General features: G+C 41.6%; 1 protein-coding gene across 2 annotated transcripts in view; it reads right to left on the reverse strand.

The window, feature by feature from the left end:
- The window catches only part of LOC120395245 (amine oxidase [flavin-containing] B-like), a 75,003-nt gene extending 58,696 nt beyond the window's left edge, over positions 1-16,307 (reverse strand). For both annotated transcript variants that reach the window (XM_039519447.1, XM_039519446.1), the window contains exon 1: positions 16,054-16,307. In XM_039519447.1, coding sequence (XP_039375381.1) covers positions 16,054-16,099 — 46 coding nt within the window. In that variant the 5' untranslated portion in view covers positions 16,100-16,307. The remainder of the gene's footprint in view (positions 1-16,053) is intronic.
- Between the last annotated feature and the right edge of the window lie 4,535 nt (positions 16,308-20,842).

Consider the following 20,842-nt stretch of genomic DNA (forward strand, 5'->3'; position numbering starts at 1 on the left):
ATGTCAGTTTATGGATCAAATGAAGACCCATCTTGGGTAGGGTGACCAGATGTCCTGATTTTATAGGGACAGTCCTGATATTTGGGGCTTTTTCTTATATAGTCACCAATTACCCCTACCCCCGTCCCGGTTTTTCATACTTGCTATCTGGTCACCCTAATCTTGGAGTCAGTTGGGACTGACACTTTATACACTTGGGGCCTTTGTTCCCCAGGCTATTAAAACAGGTAAAACCAGTCAATGCCCCTTTCCCCTCGGGGTAAAACTTCAAAGTCTGGGTAGCTGCATAATTGGCAACGGGACTTTCAATTAATCACTCCCTATTTATTCCAGATTTCACAGGAAACCCACCTGGTGAGCCAGGAAAACAAAGACATGTATAATGCTTACTGATACAAGACTCTACGAATACTGCATGTGCCTCTAGTGTCTGGCACATCTCAAAATAATAGTCTTTGAAGTTTCCATGCTTCCAATGTCTCACATCCGTCATGCCCACTTTTAAGTTCTGTAATGGTTTTGTAGGCAACATGGAATTTTGCCATTACAATCAAAGTTCAGTGAGTTCAGTACAGTAACTACTATAAAACTATGATGAAATATTAGAACAAATGTATTCTTACAACTCAGGGAACCGGCAGAAAGACAATACCACGATCTTATCTTTAAGTAATAGAAATATTAAACTACAACTATCAGCTTTACTACAACAGAACCAAACCATGACAATGGGAATTTGACCAATACCACCCAGCTTAATTAAACTCTGGTAGTTTTATAAGAAGAAACATTGACCTTATGATGAAACCACTTGCAAATCCTAAGCCAGCTTTGACTAACACAGTTATAGCTTTGAGACTAATGTAAAAACTTTGTAAATATTATCTCTACCTCTGTTTGTCAGGGGCTATATGCTGTCTGGTTGGGGAAGGTTACCAAGCTCGTTCCAGGAACTAAAATCAGTGGGGGAGAGGGGTGTCATAAACAGATAGTTAAGGGTTAAGGTCTCTTTTACCTGTAAAGGGTTAACAAGCTCAGTGGACCTGGCTAACACCTGACCAGAGGACCAATCAAGGGACAGGATACTTTCAAACCTCGGTGGAGGGAAGTCTTTGTTTGTGTTCTTTTTTTGGGGGGGTGTTCTCTCTTTGGATCTAAGAGGGGCCAGACGTATATCCAGGCTCTCCAAGCTTCCTGAAGTATTCTCTTCTATTCAGTATAGTGAGTATTAGAAAGGCGGATTAGTCTTTTTGATTGATTTCTGTATTTGCAAATGTGTGTTTTGCTGGAGAAATATTTTATTTTTGTTTGCTGTTACTGGTGCTTATACTAGAAGAGGGGGGGTGGAGTCCCTCTAGTTTTTATAAGCTGTATACCCTGTAAACATTTCCATCCTGATTTTACAGAGATATTTTTACTTTTCTTTCTTTAATTAAAAGCTTTTCTTTTTAAGAACCTGATTGATTTTTCCCCTTGTTTGAGACCTCAGGGGATTAGTCTGACTCACCAGGGATAGGTCGGGGGGAAGAGAGGAGGGCAGGGAAGGTAAATCCCTCTTTATTTTAGATTCAAGGAGTTTGAATCAAAGAAGTTTTCCCTGACGACCAAGGGAGGGAAAGTCTGGGAGGGGGAATGGTTTATTTCCCTTTGTGTTAAGATCCCAGGAGTTTGGATCTGTGTTCCCCAGGGAAAGGTCTGGGGGAACAGAGAGTGTGCCAGACACTGAAACCTGGCTGGTGGCAGTGGTACCAGATCTAAGCTAGGATTTAAGCTTAGAAGGATCCAGGCAGGTCCCCATCTTTTGGACGCTAAAGTTCAAAGTGGGGAACAAACCTATGACAAGGGGTAATTACTGCAGACCATAGGAGAGGTAGCCAACTTCAAAGAAATACCAGCCTCTGGGATGAATTGCATATGCTACCTCAGACTGGTTCAAGAGACACTGGGATCAAAGAAAGATTTTTGGTATAACGTGTCAGCTTAAACTCACCAAGAGGCCCTCATTTTCATCCAACAACTGACATTCCCCTTTGACCAAAGGGGAGAGGAAGCAAACCCTGCTGAAGGACGTGAACGACTGACTTTACTAGCATTTCCAGGCAGAAGAGGGGGGACTTCTGGTAAGCTTAGCATGCAATTAGACCTTTTATTGTTATCATATGTTTTTCTGCATAATGCTTTTATCCTAAAATAAATGTACTGTGCCCCGTGTCAGGATATTTGGTCTCTGGTAAACCACTGTCTTAACCTTTGAGAGAATGATACTGCAAGTACTGAGCTAGCTCAGATCTGTTGGGATGATCACAGTGAATAAAAGGGAGACTGCAAATCCCCCATCTGGAAGTAGAGTCATGGGACTCTGCCTATAGAGTAATGATGATGGCTGGAGGCTTGAGACCTAAGGGGGTGTCATGGAATGAGGAAGAGGTGCAGTTACCCTGAAGATGTGACAAGTCCATCATTAGCTCGTGCTGAAATTATGCAAACACATCCTTAGCTTGGGGGGAGGGATAGCTCAGTGGTTTGAGCATTGGCCTGCTAAACCCAGGGTTGTGAGTTCAATCCTTGAGGAGGCCACTTAGGGATCTGGGGCAAAAATTGGTCCTGCTAGTGAAGGCAGGGGGTTGGACTCAATGACTTTTCAAGGTCCCTTCCAGTTCTAGGAGATTGGTATATCTCCAATTATTACCTATTAGCTATTCATGTAATAAACTCCTGAATAGTTTATTGTATCCTAAAAGTATTGGCAGGTTATTTCTGCTGAGACATCATTGCAGCATGAACCTGCAGTGCTCAGGTTTTCTTTTCTCTTTGTGCACAACAAACAAGCCACCTCAGCTTCTGGCCACAATTCCACTCTTTGGACTTTTTGGACTGCATCCTATCCACTTACCAGCTGTATCTTGGGGACTATCAAACGAACAAGATCTGTTTTGGCAATCCTAGCAAGGGTGTTTGTACAGCACCTAGCAAAATGGAGCCCTTACCTTGACTAGGAACTCTAGACTTTACTACAATCCAGATATAAAATAAATAATAAATAATAATAATAATAATAAAATATGGCACTTGGTGTCTGCAGCTGTCATAACAACATGCATTACAACTGCACACAAAGAGAAGACATCATAGAGAACCACAGTGCTTAAGCATCTGGGAGTTAAGAGTGGGGTCAATAGCTGCACGTGGAAAAGCATGTCCCTAGAATTATTGTTGCTAACCAGAAATTAAAGAGAGATCAGTGTTCCCAGAGGCACAGAACTGGATCTGTAGGTGACCGCTTGACTCCTGCGGTTTTGATAAAAACTAAAGAGAAGAGAAAAAGAGAAAACAGAGAGGAGAGAGAAAGTTGAAAGGGAATCAGGAAAATGTTGCAACTCATTTGTGCCCAAGATGGTAAAGTAAATTGCCTTTACATGTACCTCACTGGAAACATAGCATTCAGATTAGTTACTACAGCAGGGATAGGCAACCTATGGCACGTGTGCTGATGGCGGCACACAAGCTGATTTTCAGTGGCACTCACACTGCCCGGGTCCAGGTCACCAGTCCGGGGAACTCTGCATTTTAATTTAATTTTAAATGAAGCTTCTTAAACATTTAAAAACCTTATTTACTTTACATACAACAATAGTTTAGTTATATATTATAGACTTATAGAAAGAGCTCTTCTAAAAACGTTAAAATGTATTACTGGCATGTGAAACCTTAAATTAGAGTGAATAAATGAAGACTCGGCACACCACTTCTGAAAGGATGCCGACCCCTGTACTACAGTATTTACCTATGACTATTTCTGAGACCCCTCAAAAAAATCCCCAAAACGTTTAGCATAGTGTCAGCCCTGATACAATTAGAATTTCTAAAGACTGCAAATATGCAAGATGTGTGTGCCATAATAAAGGCAGTTTTACTGAGAATCCAAACTTGCTGACCACTTGATCAAATGGAGACCTTTAATATCAAAGCCCAGAATTAGAGCTGAATCAGAGAGTCTGGAAAATTTACTCAAATAAAATTAGGGTTGCAATTTGTGTCTTAAATAAATAACGAGCTGAACTTTGAGACAAAGCTGAGACAGTATTTCCTCTGCCTACCCCTACTTTCTAAGAAAACTCAGCTCTAGAATTTGGAAAGCATCTTGCTTACCTTTGCTCTTTTATAGTCTTAAGGCTGACTGATAACTTTCCCAATATGTGGGTTTTAGCTTTCCCCAGTTTTGCAACACATGCTCAGTGTATATGTACACACACATTTTTTGTACATAGTTGCCTACTGCAGAGCAGAGACCCAGTTAAAAGTGTTATTTAAAATAGTGTAGGTCATTAGAAAGATGCAGACTTTTATGCTTCTACACCGGGGTTGGCAACCTTTTAGAAGCGGTGTGCCAAGTCTTCATTTATTCACTCTAATTTAAGGTTTCACGTGCCAGGAATACATTTTAACATTTTTAGAAGGTCTCTTTCTATAAGTCTATATTATATAACTAAACTATTGTTGTATGTAAAGTAAATAAGGTTTTTAAAATGTTTAAGAAGCTTCATTTAAAATTAAATTAAAATGCAGATCTCATCAGTTTAGTGTGATCCTTGCTCTTGCTTTTCCTTGCTGAGTTTTCCAATTTCTGGCACGTATTTGGATACTTTAAGCTGCACACAGGTTTCTGGGTGATAAGTTGTTAACTGGACAAAGGACAGATTTCATGTGTGAAAATACCTGTTCACACAGGGATGTGGATCCAAATGCTGAAAGCATTGCAAACACAATTTTCTTCAAACAGTTAAATTTCTCTAGCAGGAGTGTCCAGTAGGTCAGAATACAGGCCCCATGATCTCTCTCGGTAGCTTCAAGTGCACTCTGCAGATTTCCAAACTTTGATGCCCACAATTCTGAACTTTTTAACTGAATGAGCTGCATTTCGAAATCTTCACCACCCATCCACTGAAATACAGACAAATCCAAGTCTCTTTCATTAAAATTTTCAGGTTTAATTAGAAAAGAAAGCATTGGGCCAAATCGCTGGAAGTCTTGAAATCTGTTAGAAATTCTGATTCCAGTTCTTGCATGTACATTCCAATCTCATCGACATTGACAGTGCAATGTGTCGATAGCTCTTTTATGAGTTGGATGTAGCAGAAAGTAGAAGTTTGAATATCCTGAGAAAAAAACTGCTAGTTTTACAACAAATGCCTTCCAGGCTTCATACAGATGCAGAACCATTTGCCCTGCACCCTGGAGACAGAGGTTGAGTTCATTTAGGTGAGTGGTGATGTCAGTTAGAAACATGAGCTTACACAGCCATTTGTCATCATCCAGTTCGGGGTAGTTTTGTTCTTTTTCCGACAAAAAGGTCTTGATTCCATCAAAACAGTTTACAAAGTGCACCAAAACCTTGCCTGACTTAGCCACCGAATGTTGCTGTGAAGTGGAATGGCGTTATAAGCACTGTCCATCTCTTCTAGCAGTGCTTGAAATTGTCTGAGAGTCAAAGCAGATCGAACAACAAGGAAATTCACAATTCGCACCAATATAGTCATCACATTAAGCAGCTCTGAATTAGAAATTTTAGCACACGTTTTCTTGATGTATGATACAGTGAAATTTGACTGTCAGGTGGCCAATTTGATCTTCAAGTAACTTTATAAATCCCTTCTGTTTTCCTACCATTGCAGGAGCACCATCTGTTGTCACACAAAATATTTTTCTGATGTCAACTCCTCAATCTTCAAAATGGTTTATAAAACTTTCCACTATATTGTCCCCCTTTGTTGTGCCCTGCAGGGGTTTTAGGCAACAAAGTTCCTCTTGGATTTCATCGGAAGCACAATATCTTGCAACAACTGCCAAAGGTGGAACGTCATTTATATCCATGCTTTCATCAACTGCAACGCTAAACACTGCTGTGTCTTTTAATACAGTCGTCTTCTTTTTGTTAATGTTTTCTGCCATTTCGCTTATGCATCTCTCAACTGTTCTGGCAGACAGGCAGTTCTTTTGTTCTAGATATGATTGTATCTTTATTTGGCAAATCATTGAACAAAACCTCTGAACTGCTGAGAAAAACTTCTTTTATATATTCCCCATCTGTAAACAGCTTTCCATTTTTTGAAATGCACTGTGCAATCTTGTAAGTTCCTTATGTAGCTTGATTTTTACTCACACTTAAGCATTTAAAAACACTGCTTTGCTTCTCATATCCTGCTACTGCCTTTTTGATCAATTCAGTCTTGTCTGCTTCATCAAGAAAGGTTTTCTTGTGCTTCGTTTCAAAATGTCGTTGAACACTTGATGTGCGAAAAACAACATTTTCACAACAGAAAGCACACACAGCACGGTCCTTCTTTTGAATAAATCCAAATGTGTCTGTCCAGAAGGCTGAAATGAACGGACATCTAACTTTGCTTTCTTAGGAGCTGACCTGGAACAATTTTTAAGATGGGGGTGCTGAGCTGCATCCCCTCTTGCCCCTATCTGCACCCCTCACTGCCCCAGGCCGGGGCCAGTGGGCCACAGCTGGGGGCGGCTGCAGAGTGCCGGGCCGAGGCCAGGAGAAGAGCCCCAGGCTGGCAGCCAGTACCCCAGGCCAGCACCAGGCTGAGAGGGGCCGGCAGCCGGGACCCTGGCTGGCAGGGGGCCAGTGGCCGGAACCCCAAACCGGCAGCGAGCTGAGCGGGACTGGCGGCTGGTATCCTAGGCTGGCAGTGGGCTGAGCAGGACCGACGGCCGGGTCCCAGCTGGCAAGGGGCCGGCGGCTGGAACCCCAGACCAGCAGCAGAACCCCGGGGACCAGTGGTCGGCGGCCGGGACCCCAGGCCGGCAGCAGAGTGCCGCCTTTGACACACGTGCCATAGGTTACTGACTCTTGTTCTACACTGTGGGTGAAATCCTCTTCCATTGAAGCTAATGGCAAAGCTCCCATTGACTTCAATATGGCAAGGATTTCACCCTGTGTCTTCAATATTATACTAAAGTATCATGTTGCAAGCTATTTTGCTGTTTAAGGAAAATGTCCTTTCAGAAAATATTAAAACTAAACTCCGTCCAGTGATCAGTGTCCTTATAACCGCGGGAATAAATATTACTGGTTAGTTCTTGGCTTGATTTGAATGAGACTGTTGTCCAAGGGGTAACAAGTTGAGTATGTGGTATAAAATACATATGTACACTGATACTAACTTTGTAGTGGTGAGTAGATATTGTGATGAAGGAAAAGGAGAAATTGGATAGAAAGACCACATGGCCCACCAGAGGTCTTACTGAACCAACATGACCTCTGTTCAATGTGGATACAAATCAGTTACTCCCATTGAAATCAATGAGAATTAGGCACCTAACCTGCTTAGGTGTTTTTAAAACTCCCACTAGGCATCTACATCTTTAGGCACTCAAAAACCTCTGCAAATCTGGCCCATGGTGACCAGAAACAATCCATCGATTCACCAACTACAATTAATACTTCCTTTGTTTAATAAATCAGTTAGTTTTAAATGCAAAATTTATTGTGATAAACTTTTTTCTCAATGATCCAACACTGTCATAGGTTTATTCCCCACTTTGAACTTTAGCGTCCACAAGATGGGGACCTGCATGGACTCCTCTAAACTAAAATCCTAGTTCAGATCTGGTACGCTGCCACCAGCTAGAAATTCCAATGTCTAGCACACTCCCTGTTCCCCCAAAACTTTCCCTGGGGAACACAGATCCAACTCCTTGGATCTTAAGACAAAGGGAAATAGCCCATTCGCCCACCTCCCACTCCCTTATCCGTCGGGAGAGATCACCTTGATTCAAACTCCTTGAATCAAACAAAGAGGGATTCCCTTTCTCCCCTCCCTCCTCCTCTTCCCTTGAGATTCCAAACAAGGGAAGAAATCAATCAGGTTCTAAAAAGAAAAGATTTTATTAAAAGAAAGAAAGAAAGTACACTATCTCTGTAACACCAGGATGAAAAAAATACAAGGTCTAACTTATAAACCTGGAGAGACTTCCCTCCCCACTTTTCTCAGAATAATCAAAGTAACAGCAAACAGAAATAAAGAGATTTCTCCAGCCAACACACATTTGCAAATACAGAAATTAATTATAAGACTAATCCACCTTTCTAATACTCACTATACTGAATAGAAGAAAATACTTCAGGAAACTTGGAGAGCCTGGGTATACGTCTGGTCCCTCTTAGATCCAAAGAGAAAACAACCCCCAAACAAAGAACACAGACAAAAACTTCCCTCCACAGAGATTTGAAATTATCTTGTCCCTTGATTGGTCCTCTGGTCAGGTGTCCGTCAGGTTACTGAGCTTGTTAACCCTTTACAGGTAAAAGAGGCCTTAACCCTTAACTATCTGTGTATGACAAACACATTTAAGCTAGCTTTATTTAACTACCGTAATAGAAAACAATTTTAAAATGCTGTTTTTCTCCATTTTTAGTTGAATGCCAATTTCCATCCAAATGCGGCTTGACAAAAATCCAAAGTAATTAAAAATAAAATCTAATAAATAAGAAATGCAACAGTCACCATTTTCTAACTTAATAAGAAATGTAAAAATTCAGACTCTGAATAAGATGTATTTTGGACAATATAATCCCTTAAATAAATGTATATAAATATAATGTAACTTCTTGGTAAGCAAAAAGAAGAGCCAAATATAGCGTAAAGGCTAAACTGAGTTGCAAATAAACATGTTTTAATGATTATACCAACCAAAGAGAATGAACCTTTCTTTAGGAACATTATTAAAAAGTACAGATGCAAAACAACATTAAAATCAACTGTTTATATCAATGTTTCCTGCTTGCTTATTTAAATCACAATTAAAATTATTGACTGGCTTTGATTTCAATCAATCCATCCTGTTCTGTTAGCAAATCTGGATCAGATTAGTAATGTTGACTTGGCTAGTCAAGCTTACGTAAGAATGCAGAAAGGTGCTTTAAACCTGATAAATGCAAGGTCTTTCTGCCATGCAGTAGCATAAAAACACAGAGATTTAAAAATTATTATGTCAGCTAATCTATCCCACTGTCAGTGAAGGATTATTCCACATAGTGCTTCATCCGCTATTTCATAAAATGTTAGACACCACTGATGAGTTGTCTATTCTTAATAAAATGTTCTATTATCTGATCCTTGAAAGTGAAGTGAGACTGATTAATAGCTTTTAGCCTAAACAGATTGATGATGTGAAGCCTCCTTGTATAATTCACGTGTAATCTCTCTACCTTTATGCACTTTTGCAGTCCATAACATTGGCATCAGTCATTACAAACAAAAGATGTGGATTCTTCCAGTATGTGTATCCAAAAGAGTCACCAGTGAATTCTTCATACAAAGAGTAGGTCTTCTACCTTATTCTTTTTTTTTAAAGTGCCAATCACCATAGCATGTAGATGCCAAATATATCATAAGTGAAGTAATTTCTATTTTCTATGTGCAGAGTCAATTAACATTGTTTGTCTAATAATGTCACATATTCTGAATGTTTTCTCATGATGATGATGATAATATAAAAGCTTTTCCTGCTGATACATTTAGCTGGGCCTCCAGACATTACATCTTTTGCAATTATAGTGGAAAACTTTTTCAAAATCCACTACCAGGCCCATTGATTGAAACAGGCCCACACATTTTGCCTATTTGACATGTGAATGATTACCAAGTCATCCTGATACTACATAATAGTCCTGTTTCCTGTCAAGGTTTACTGCTGGTTACTACACCGTATTTGTGAATATACAAGGAACCATTGAGAGGCCAAATGTCAGGTTCCAGATATTTAGTCTCATTTCACTTTTGTAGTGAAAATGAAGGTAACTGAGGACAAAAGGAAGAACCTTTGATGAAAGAGAGCAGTGGGAATGTGGATGTAGGGAGGACCATTAAATCTAAGATGCTAGAAATTCCCTGGATCAATGGGTATCAGAGCAGACATAATTGACATTCTGAAGGACTACACTCACAGGGACTGCTTCACCCATTTAAGGTTGTTTCATCCACCCTAATGTTTTTAAACAGTGAAATATCTGACATAAATATCTTATAATTTACACTTTGGAGATATTTACATTAATACTGCTCTCATCAAAGATATTTAATTATGATAAAAAATGTCATCGTCCTGCCTCCCACCCCCCACTAAGTGGGATATCAGGAAAGTCTAAATTACTTTCCAGGACAAAAGAGGTAAATAAGCCTAGATCATCTATAGTCCTGCTGCAACATACACCAGTTTATCCTTCAACAGTGACAGGTTGTCCTCTACTGAAGTCTTCTGAGAAATGAGATGATCATCATCATATATTACCTCTAGTACATCTGACCTGCTTTCATAAAGTAAATTTTTATTGGATCACAGATATAGTGAGAGCTACAGCAAGTAGGCAATGACTTCAAGCATCATATAAACAGTAAACAAGTCTCAGGAGAAAGAGGAGGATAGTCTCATGGTACCATCATGCTCTAAATATCTAGAATTATCTTACAGATCCAAAATTTTGGTTGGATTATTTTCTTCCAGTAGTTTTTGGTTTAAACAAAGTGGATATGTCAGGTTTCTCATGCTGAGAAAGAAAAGATGCCTCTGCCATGATGTTAGCTTAAAGATTTATAATCTCTTTTAACCCAGCCTCTTTTAAAGCCAAGAAACCACCTAAATTTCATTCTTAAAGCAATCTGAACAGCGAGAAATGGCAAAGGAAGGCTGTTCTGAAAACACTACTAGGAAATTTAGAGAAACTGTTACACTCTGAAGAGATTAAAAAAACATGCAAAGTAGTTATTGCCACTGGTATCACATAAATTAAGGCTCTCGGCAGATATGATGGGAGCCCTATTGCTTTTCTCATAGTTGTCTCCATCCTTCCGTCTAGGAGTCTCTTCAGGAGCAAACAGCTGAGTCTAAAGTAAGAGACGAATCTATCCCCAAGAGAGTTTAAGCTTTCTTACACCTCCTGTGCAAAATTTTTGTTTCATATCAAACGGCATTATATAATGTACTGCCTGGTGCTTTCACAAATACATTTTTAATTCAGGAGAGTTTCTTCCCGAATAGAGCCCATTTCTTTAGTCACTCCATGCACAGAAACTCCAGTGACTTCAGCAGAAGTTCTACCCTCAGAATAGAATCTGACCCTTAAAAACTGCAAGATGATCAGACATAGCATTTTGGAGGTTACCTCTTCCCACAGGCAGAGAGCTAATGCCTCCTGTTCCTCTGCTTCCTTAGTTGGCTTAATAGTCGCATTAAGAGATGACCTGAAATCTTCAAACAAGCCACAACAATAGGTTCTTTAGCCTCTAAGGGTATGTCCACACTCCAGCTGGGAACGAGCCTCCCAGCGAGGTAGGCAGACTCAGGCTAGTTTCGCCCAAACTAACACACTAAAAACAGCCGTGCGGACGCTGTGACACAGGCGGTGGCTCAGGCTAGCCACCCAAACTCAGACCTAAGGTGTCAGGCAGGCTAGGATTTGGTCAGCTAGCCCAAGCCACCACCTATGCCACCACCTCTGTGCTATTCTTTGTAATGTGGTAGCTCAGGCAGAGTGAGCGCATGCCTGTGTACCCAGGCTGGGAGGCTTGCTTCCCACTGCACTGTAGTGACACCTGAAGAATATGGAGAAGAGCAGATTTTCATTACTGAGTTAGGAGCTGAATCATCCAGCTGTTCAGTTTTATTGTTTGCTTTTTAACAAACTTCTATACTAAAAGAGCCTAAAAATGATTAAACTGGGCGAGTAGCATCTTGGGTTAGAATCTCCTCACCTTACTAAGAGGACACTGACTGTGATGGCTCTGAATTATAAGGAACTGGCAAAGTCGTGGACTAAGATCTAATAGATCCTTTCCATCCCTAAAGGTTGAGAATCTCCTATCTAAATCTGGATGTGCAGAAGCCACGACGAATGGAGCTGCTTGTCAAGGGTGGCTAGAGCATAATGGATACGCATTCTTTTAAACATTTGCATGCATCTAAATAACAAACATCGTTGGAAGGAATCTGTTTTGTATGTTCGCTCACATTGCTAGATCAGCACTGCAAATGATGCATTTCCACCTGTATTTTGCCTTCTTTTTTGCTGGTTTCTGTAACTGCTAAATCAAGGATTGTTCAAACCTTTACTGACGATTTCCTGAGCATTTTGCCTCAGTGGGGCTAACGATGCCTGTCTCACCAGAAGACATGACAAAAATGAAGAATAAGAGACTTGGCTGCTATTCCTGTAGTGTGAAGGCAATGCCTTTGTGGAGGAATAACCCCTCCAATCTGGATTGGGGACAAATCTGGATTTAGTAATGTGACTTGCTTTAAAGTTGATCTGTTCCATTTCCCAATGGAACCAACATAACCACACAGCAACTGGCACTAAGTGACACTCTATTTGGTGTTCTCTACAGGAGCATGGAGACATAACTATTATTTTATCATTCAAAAGTGTGGTAGGTGCTTCTCAAACAAGTATAAATACAAGGTCACTGCCCCAAGAATTTTAAAAACTAGATAGAAAACTCATAGGTGGAGGATGGCTGGTAGGAAATAACTGAAGATAAATGAGTGAGTGGAAGTGTTTAATATCTTGCTTGGTTCCACTTTCTTTGTGGATGTGCATGTGTGTGTTATTTTGCTAACATCTCTTGGAGTGCAGGACTAGCATTATTAGGCCAAGAGAAGGTAGAGTGTTTTGGAGAGGGACTGACTTTATCCTTATAATGACAAAGCAAAGTGGTTCCTTGCAACCCCCGTTATTTATTTCTGTCTGCAGGTAGCAAAGAAGGAAGCTATTGTTTGAACAGCATAAACCACCTCGTCTCTGCCTGGCTTTTGACCATTCTTTCAGAATTTATTACAGAAGCTGTACCGGAATTACACACAAATGTTCCCATGGCAACAATGAAAAACAAGATTATATTAAAAACAACCTATTTATGTTGTGCTGAACTCTCCAACTCCACTCATTAAGCAGAAGGGACCCATAGCACTGATGCTGTCTAAAAACTTTCTACTGAAATCTGTTTCATTTGGAAACTACAGTAAAATGTACTATAATAGCCTTGCAGTGTGAAATAAGGTATCAGTTAAAAATTAGACAAATTCTCAGAATCACTCTTAGTTTACAAAATATTAGTGATTTCTTTTTTCTGACAGTTTAAAAAAATCAGCTAACAGAAAACTGCAGACATATCAAGTATTTGGAACTTTTAATAATTAATAAAATGTAGTCATCACGGAACTGGTTTTGGATAATTTTGTCAATGAATCTAGTGCCAAGTGCCATAAAAAGTAGTCTGTACAAATAGATAACTTTTAAGTTAATTGAACACTACTTAGGAAGGCCTCTGAAAGTGACACTACATATGGAAGAAGCCCAATTTGTAAATTACACCCCTTAAATATGATGGTTAAAAAATATCCTAAGTGGGTAAGATATAAAAAGCAAATAGTTGCAATAAAAATGTCATGCAAAAAGTTAGATTTTGTCATTTGCTTTGTAACAAGTGCACAGATTTATTTATTTATTCCTAGTTATGGAATAAATTCCTGGATGATTTGAGGGCTTAAGCCTGTGCTTCACTTTCAACACATGAGCAATCCCATTGATTTTAATGGGACTACTGAGGAGTTTTTCTGCACAAATGCTTAGAATATCTTAAAATAATTTAGCCCATTTTCAGGGCTTTCACTTCACATTTTCACTTTCCCTTTCACTCCTCCTACCCCTCTTCCTCCTCCAAACAGGTAAAATCCCAGAAGTTTCAAAATTAGCACTGTCTGACTTGCACCCCCTCACAGCAATACTGAAATCAGTGGATGAGAGACAAATCCTGCATTCCTTATGTAGGTAAAACTTCTGTCGACAACATGGGAGTTTTGCATGCAACAAATGCATGACTGGGTAGTAAAACAAACAAAGAAGGCAGGAATTGTCTATGTTGTAGCAGTTAGTAAAAACTAAGAAGTCAAGCTGTTTGGAGACAGCACATCAATTTTATTAATTGCATGAGCACTCGGCTCATGCTGAGTCTGCTCAGGCTTCTGAAGAAAGCTAGTTCACATGGGTCATGCTTGAAGATTTAACACCGGCATTAGTATAGTCACTCCCATAATAACAATAATAAATACCCTTTCAGCTGTATGTTTCACTCTGCTGCTGTAGGAAAGCTTTACTCCTCATGTTCAGAACTCCTTGCAGGGTACAGCATGGCATTCACTTAGCTGGCCCCTGGGCACCACTGCAGTTACATTTTTGCATGTTCAGGGCTTCCCTTGACAGACACATCCCAGAGTGCATAAAAGGTGAGTGCAACATTGCTTGGGGTCTATTAACAACTGTCAAACAAGCTGGACCCCACAGCAGGTCTCTACTAGATGGTATGAGCACTGGAGGTTGACCAGAGGGTCCCCTATGCCAATCCTGAAGTGTCTGACTGAGAAAACAAGGCAAGCCTTGACCCAGCTCTGTATTTCATAAGAGCTAGTTCATCCATCTTTACTTTCAACTTTGTTTTTCATTAATCCATAAGATCCATGCCAACAGCTCTCCAATCGCCTTCAATCAACATGATAACAGGGGCACCCATCAGCTGCTTTTAGAAAAATACCTAGGTAATGTCTGAAGTAAAATGTATGTAGCACATTAGATATCCATGAGGAAGCACTAGCATGGAATCCTGGAAGAGGTGGGAAGGTAGAGGGTAGAGTAGTTGATGGTCACCCTCCCTAGACAGCTTGTAGAAATAAGTGCTATGTGGTTTTCAGGGCAGCTCTCAATTCTTTATTGAGTTCTATAGAGTCCTGCCACAGAAGAGTGCTATTTTGATTCAAAATGTAACTAGAACTTGATAACAATGTTAAGAAACAATTTGATTATTAAATCTGTGGCAAAGCAGACCTCTCAATCCTGCTAGCCTTGCAGCAATTGCAGTGAGAGTGTGCTTGACTAAAAGCTGCATAAATACCAGATTAGCCCTCGTGTTAGACATCATCATCTCACTCATGGGTGCTCCATTTCCTTTGTAATGCAATATTTACTGAAATTCAGTAACAAAGCAAACCTAGAAGCAATCCCCTCCCTTCACCTATGCTCCACCCTCAACCGCAGCCACATTTCAGGGGTAGTGAATCTTCTAATTATACTTCTTTCTTGAAGAAAGTGAGCATACTCTTTGTTACCCAAATGTATTAATTCTTGCAAAAAGTATTATTTACATTAACTTAGCTCTAGTGAGCTAATAACTGATAAACTATGTAAGTATTCTAGGTTTGCTGATAAGGTGACCAGACAGCAAATGTGAAAAATCGGGACAGGGGGTGGGGCTAATAGGAGCCTATGTAAGAAAAAGACCCAAAAATCAGGACTGTCCCTATAAAATCGGGACATCTGATCACCCTGTTTGCTGACAGAATGCACTGCTGCATCAAGCGCCTGAGACAAGAAAACATTTGGTGCCAGATTTCCCCTCTTGGTTTTTTTCCTAGCCTACCTGAATAATAAGCCTTTCCAGTTTCAGAAATGCAATTCCTACACAGTCAGGTTGGTTTCTGTGCAAAGTGCACAATTTAGTCCATCGAAAGAGCTGAGCTATGAAGAAAGGGCTTGCAGGTGGTTAGGGTGCTCAGATGATATGCATATAATGAGCTAAATTCTAGTACATTAGTTTGGGTAATGAGCTCGTGTGTTGGGCCATTAAACAAGGTGCCCTCCTACCAAGCACTGACCCCCCTTGCACTTGTGGCGCGGAGCGAGGCCAGCCGGGGGCGAGCGGTGGGGATGAAGGCAGCGGCTCCTCCAGCGGACAAATGTCAGCTCTGCCCAGAGGAGCGGCGGCGGGAGGCAGTGTCCAGCCCCACGCCGCGCAATGACACCGAGAGAAGCAGTTTCCAGCTCTCCCTGCAGCGCTGACCCCGGAGAGAGCAGACTCCCAGCCACAGGCACCTGCCTCCCCCCGGCCAGGGCACCAGTGTCTCCGCCCTCGCCCCGCTCCCAGCCCCATCCGCGCGCAAAGGGAGCGGGCTGGGACCCCCGGGGTGCGCCCGGAGCGGGGCTGCACTGACCTGAGATGCCGGCCCCGACCACCAGCACGTCGCATTTCTGGCTCATGGCGCCGCTTCGGCTCCGGCTCCCGCTCCCGGACTGGGCTGGGCTCGGCGCGGCTGTTGCTCCCGGAGCAGCTGCCGCTCGCGCCTCCCTCGCTGCCCGGCCGCGTCTGACAGCGGCGCCCCCGGCTCCGCCCGCCGCCCCGCCAATGGCAGCGCGGGGGGGCGAGACGGGGCTGGGGAGCGGAGAGCGCGACCGGCTCAGGCTGCAAAGGGCAGGTGGGAGCCCCCCGCCCCCCCAGCAACCCCCTTTCTAACCAGGGGCTCTAACCTCTAAAGCGGGGGGAGGGGGGGGGAGTTTATGGTCAAGCGACTGAAACATGCTGCTGTCCTGTCCCTTGGCTGGGGCACCTCATCTGCTGTAGCTGGGATCAGGGATTTCCCTACACACACACCCCTAGGGGGTGTATACCCCCCTGAATTGTTCCAACAACCGGCTCCCCCTCCCCAGTTTTGTGAACTAGTTACATCACAGTGTTGCCAATTTAGTGATTGTTTGGAAATTTGAATTGAAATTGAAACATTAATATACTTTATATGCTTTTAAAGTGTGTATGATAAAATACATGCATCTGAAAAAGTATAATAGATTTGAAAAGTAAGAACATAGACCAGCTTCCTTATACAGCTGTTGTTTTTTATGACAATGTCAGTCCATTCATTTCAGTGATGTTGGCCAACCTAATCATTTCAAATGATGATTTGTAAGCAAAGTCTAAATGAGCTCTCCCTGACAGTTAGTGATGAGCTGGGGCTGGGGGGAAAGGCTTCAGGACCAGATTGTATTTACATTCACACCTAATCTACCTAGGTATCCAGCAAACAGAGCTGTGTTTCCCAAGTGATAGATTTTGGCTGGGGTTGGGTTACAAATCACTTGAATGCGGGGGGAGGGGCGGGGAATGAAATGTTGTTCTTATTGTATGAATCAAGGGCAGTAGAACTGTACTTAGCCTGTGCTGATTGAGGGCATCACAAGAGAGGGTGGGGACAGGTGTTTTGCTTGATGGTACTATTTGACCTGCCCCTCTCCACTGTTTAAAGATAGAGCTGATTAGGCTCCATAGATAGTCTTATGTTTTATTAAGTGACCACTGCAGCTGAAATCACTGATAATCAGGTCTAAGTTCTTAGACCTGCTGTGGGACAGTGTTTCTATGGTAGAGATGGCCCAGTCTGCGCCAGCAGTGAGGTTCCCCCACTGAGAGCTCACCTGAAATCACTGAGAGCTGGTGGAACCTCAAGATACCAACTCGCAGCGGTCACAGTGGCAGCAGAAGGTGACTGCGCAGGGCCATTGGCAACAGAGCAATGAAGTGAACGGTGGCACAACGAACAACAGTGGCCAGAGCGAACAGCTGGAGGAAAGAGCAAGGTGCCTTCTTGCCCCCCACCTGGGAGGTGAACTCATGTGAAAGCACCTCTGAGTCTCCACTGACCAAGGACAACACCTGTGAGTGTTAATGAGGCTGTTAACAATGCTGGAGACACAATACAGTTCATGTGAACAAACATGGCTGTGGCATCATACTTTCTATTTAAGCAAGGGATACCACACACTACAAACTGGAGGCCAATGTTAAGTGCACTGTCACTTATTCGTCCTGAAATTGAACACTGGTTCCAAACAAGACCAGCAAATGCTCACTATCTTTCTGCAAGAAACTCAACTGACTGGTTAGAAGCATGTGGTGCAACAGTGAAAGTCTCAACAGTTGAAAAAGTGAAGAACTCTTTCACAACATTCAAAAAAAATTGCATACATGGCTGATGAATGCACCGATGCAAATGAGCATCAAGTATTAAGTCACTGTGTACATTATCTTGATGTCAGTGGTAGGCCAGTAGATGCATTTCTAGATGTTCAAGTTATAGAAGACACATCGGCTGCATCTGTGACAACCCACATCTTAGAAGAGTTAAATGCTTGTCAGTTGGACCCCAAACAGATGGCTGCTAGTGCATTTCACAGAGCTGTAAACTTCTCTGGAAAACATGGTGGAGTACAAGCTTTGCTCAGAGAAAAGTGTAACCCTAATCTCTCCTATACACACCGCAGAGGCCATCTACTCCAACTAGCACTAATACAAGCTGCAGACTCTTCAAAAGACATTTAAAAAAAGCTATAAATGTAATGTCTTCATTATATTTTTTCAGCAAGAGTCCAAAAAGACTGAATATCTTGGAAAATATAGAAGATACACTGGGACTGAAGTTCAAATTAGTCCAACCTGGGAAAACCCTCTGGCTTTCCCATGAGCAATCCTTGTCTGTTGTCTTAAAATTACTCCAGCCATTATTACTGACATTGGTAAGTATCTACCAAGATGGGATGGATCTAAGTAGTGAAGCTGGTGGATTACTTTTGCTACTATGTTCAGAGAAGACTATTGCCATTCTCTCTCTTGTAAGTCTACTGTTGAAACCACTTGGGTCATTACACAATGCCATCCAGGCATCTGCTAAAACAGTAGTAGATTTTTTTCCAGCAATAGAAGCTACATGCGGCTCAATCAGAGAGCTATCCATTAAAAAAGCACTGGAAGAAGCAAAGACTTCCGTCAAGAAGTTGACTAATAAAGGCATTTATATTGAATCCTTAAGTGAAGAGGACAAGAAGTGTTTGTTAAAACAACTGAAAAAGTACAGAGACTTGATCCTTAAAGATCTACAACAGTGACCTCTAAATTCTACTCAACCTCTACGTAGCTTTTACAGATCCCTGTCCTATAAAACACTGACAGTTGAGTGTAGTGAGGCAGTACCAGCAATGGGGCTGCTTTGTGCTCAGGACAGAATAGAGAATTTGAACACAGAGTGGAATATCATATGACAAATTAATGAAGATTTGACTTCAACTTCTTTTTTATCATCCCTAGTGGCTTGACCCAATCTTTATGGTATGATTCCCGGGATGGAAGAGGTAGGAATTCATCTCATGCTACTCCCAGTCACAACAGCTACAGTTGAGCGTTGTTTTTCATCACTGAATAGAATTTTCTGTTCTGAAAGAAGTCGCCTTCTGCCTGATCATGTGAATGAACTAATGAGCATATCAACTGAAGGAATGGAAGTACCAGACACACGAGAAGCCACCAAAGATGAACGCATTGCATTCAATACGTTTATTAACAGAGTTGTGCAAAATTATAACAAGAAACAAAGAAGGATGTAGATGTAGTGCTTCATAGAAGGCTTGAGTAGCCAAACTTTAATTTGTGTGATGATTTTAAAACATGAGTTAAATTTAATAAAATGGTCATGAAACATTTTTCAGTTTTTACTATGGTGCCATACAGCCCACCTTCACCCTTACAATCTCACCCCTCATTGGCCCTGACACCCCCCCCCCGTAAATTTGAACACCCCCCCTAATTTCAATTCCTGGGGAAAACACTGGCTGGGATGGATATGCAAGGCCCTTTACAGTCTAGCCACAAATAAAGCCTAATCAATGATAATCCTTGGCCCTTACAGCCTTCTGCCCTGGTCCAAGGGTGTCCCGTTCCGGTCTCAGGTTGCAAAGGGCAGGTGGGAGCCCATCCGCAGACCCGACTGCTTCACCCTCCCACCCAGCAAAGACTCCTGGATACTTTGGCACTCACATACCATGATAAGGTCCCTTAGAAATACTTAAGGTGGATAGATGGGCAGATTGTCTTTGGTTTGGCCCTTTCCTTGGATTTTTCTATGTAAGAAATTCAAATGGCATAAGTATTACCTTCCCCTTGCAATTAAACTTAACCAAGTTTTCTCTTAGCCCTCCTACAAAGTCACATACCTCCCCCATGGGCCCAAGGACTGTATTCATTAATTCAGAAGTCAAGTTGTGCTACTAACTTGTCCATTTTTGGTTGGTTGTCTTCACTTTCCCTGGTGCACCATCTTGCTGTCCTCTTTTCTCCTTAGCTGTGTATTTCTCCTATTCCTCACCTCACCTTTCCCTCCATGTCCGCTTGGTCTGTCATTCCCTAGCCATTCTCTGTATCTGTCCTTTCCTCTTTTTACCCTTCTCTAGTCCCCTCCATACCACGCACTACAACTTTCCTTCTCTTGCCCTGTAAAATATTGGCATCAGATGCCTGTTTTACCTATCAGAGAAATGCACCATAAATGAATGCCTCCAGAAACTGAAGGAGCAGATTAGAAAGCAGCGAACTAAAATAACTGGCTCTCCCAATATAAACCCAAGCAGGCGGCAAACTCTGAAACTTTTGATTTCAGGATAAGGGAAGAGGTTGGGTTATTTAATATTAACTAGAGATTCTATAAATCTATAGAGAGCAACATCCAGCTCAAACTAGTTTAGCACAGCTCTTATGGGCTCAGATAGGAGGAGGTTTTCTTTTGGCTCACCTGATAGATTTGTTACTTTTTAACCAACAGGTTAGTGGTTAGTACTTATACTGTAGATAGATACTTATAGTGTATCCTAACCACAAGATGAAGTTAATTGAACAGTATATGTCTTTATATAGATCAGAGATTCACTTTGTAGCCATATCTTTCTATAAGATGTTTGACACTAAGAATACTCTATTTCATTTAAAATTTGATCTAATTTACTGTCCTTGAAAATGCTGCAGCAGCACCATTTGGGGAAAAAGGCAAATTTTCAGAGCAAGTTACTAACCATTTATGGCTTTCTTGGAGGCTGGATCATGACTATCTAACTACCTCCTATCAGAGACCAAAATAACTGAACTAACACAAGCTATCAAAGGAGAAATGTGGGAAAGAGAAAGCA

This window comes from Mauremys reevesii, linkage group 1, assembly GCF_016161935.1.
Source record: "Mauremys reevesii isolate NIE-2019 linkage group 1, ASM1616193v1, whole genome shotgun sequence".
Lineage (NCBI taxonomy): Eukaryota > Metazoa > Chordata > Testudines > Geoemydidae > Mauremys > Mauremys reevesii.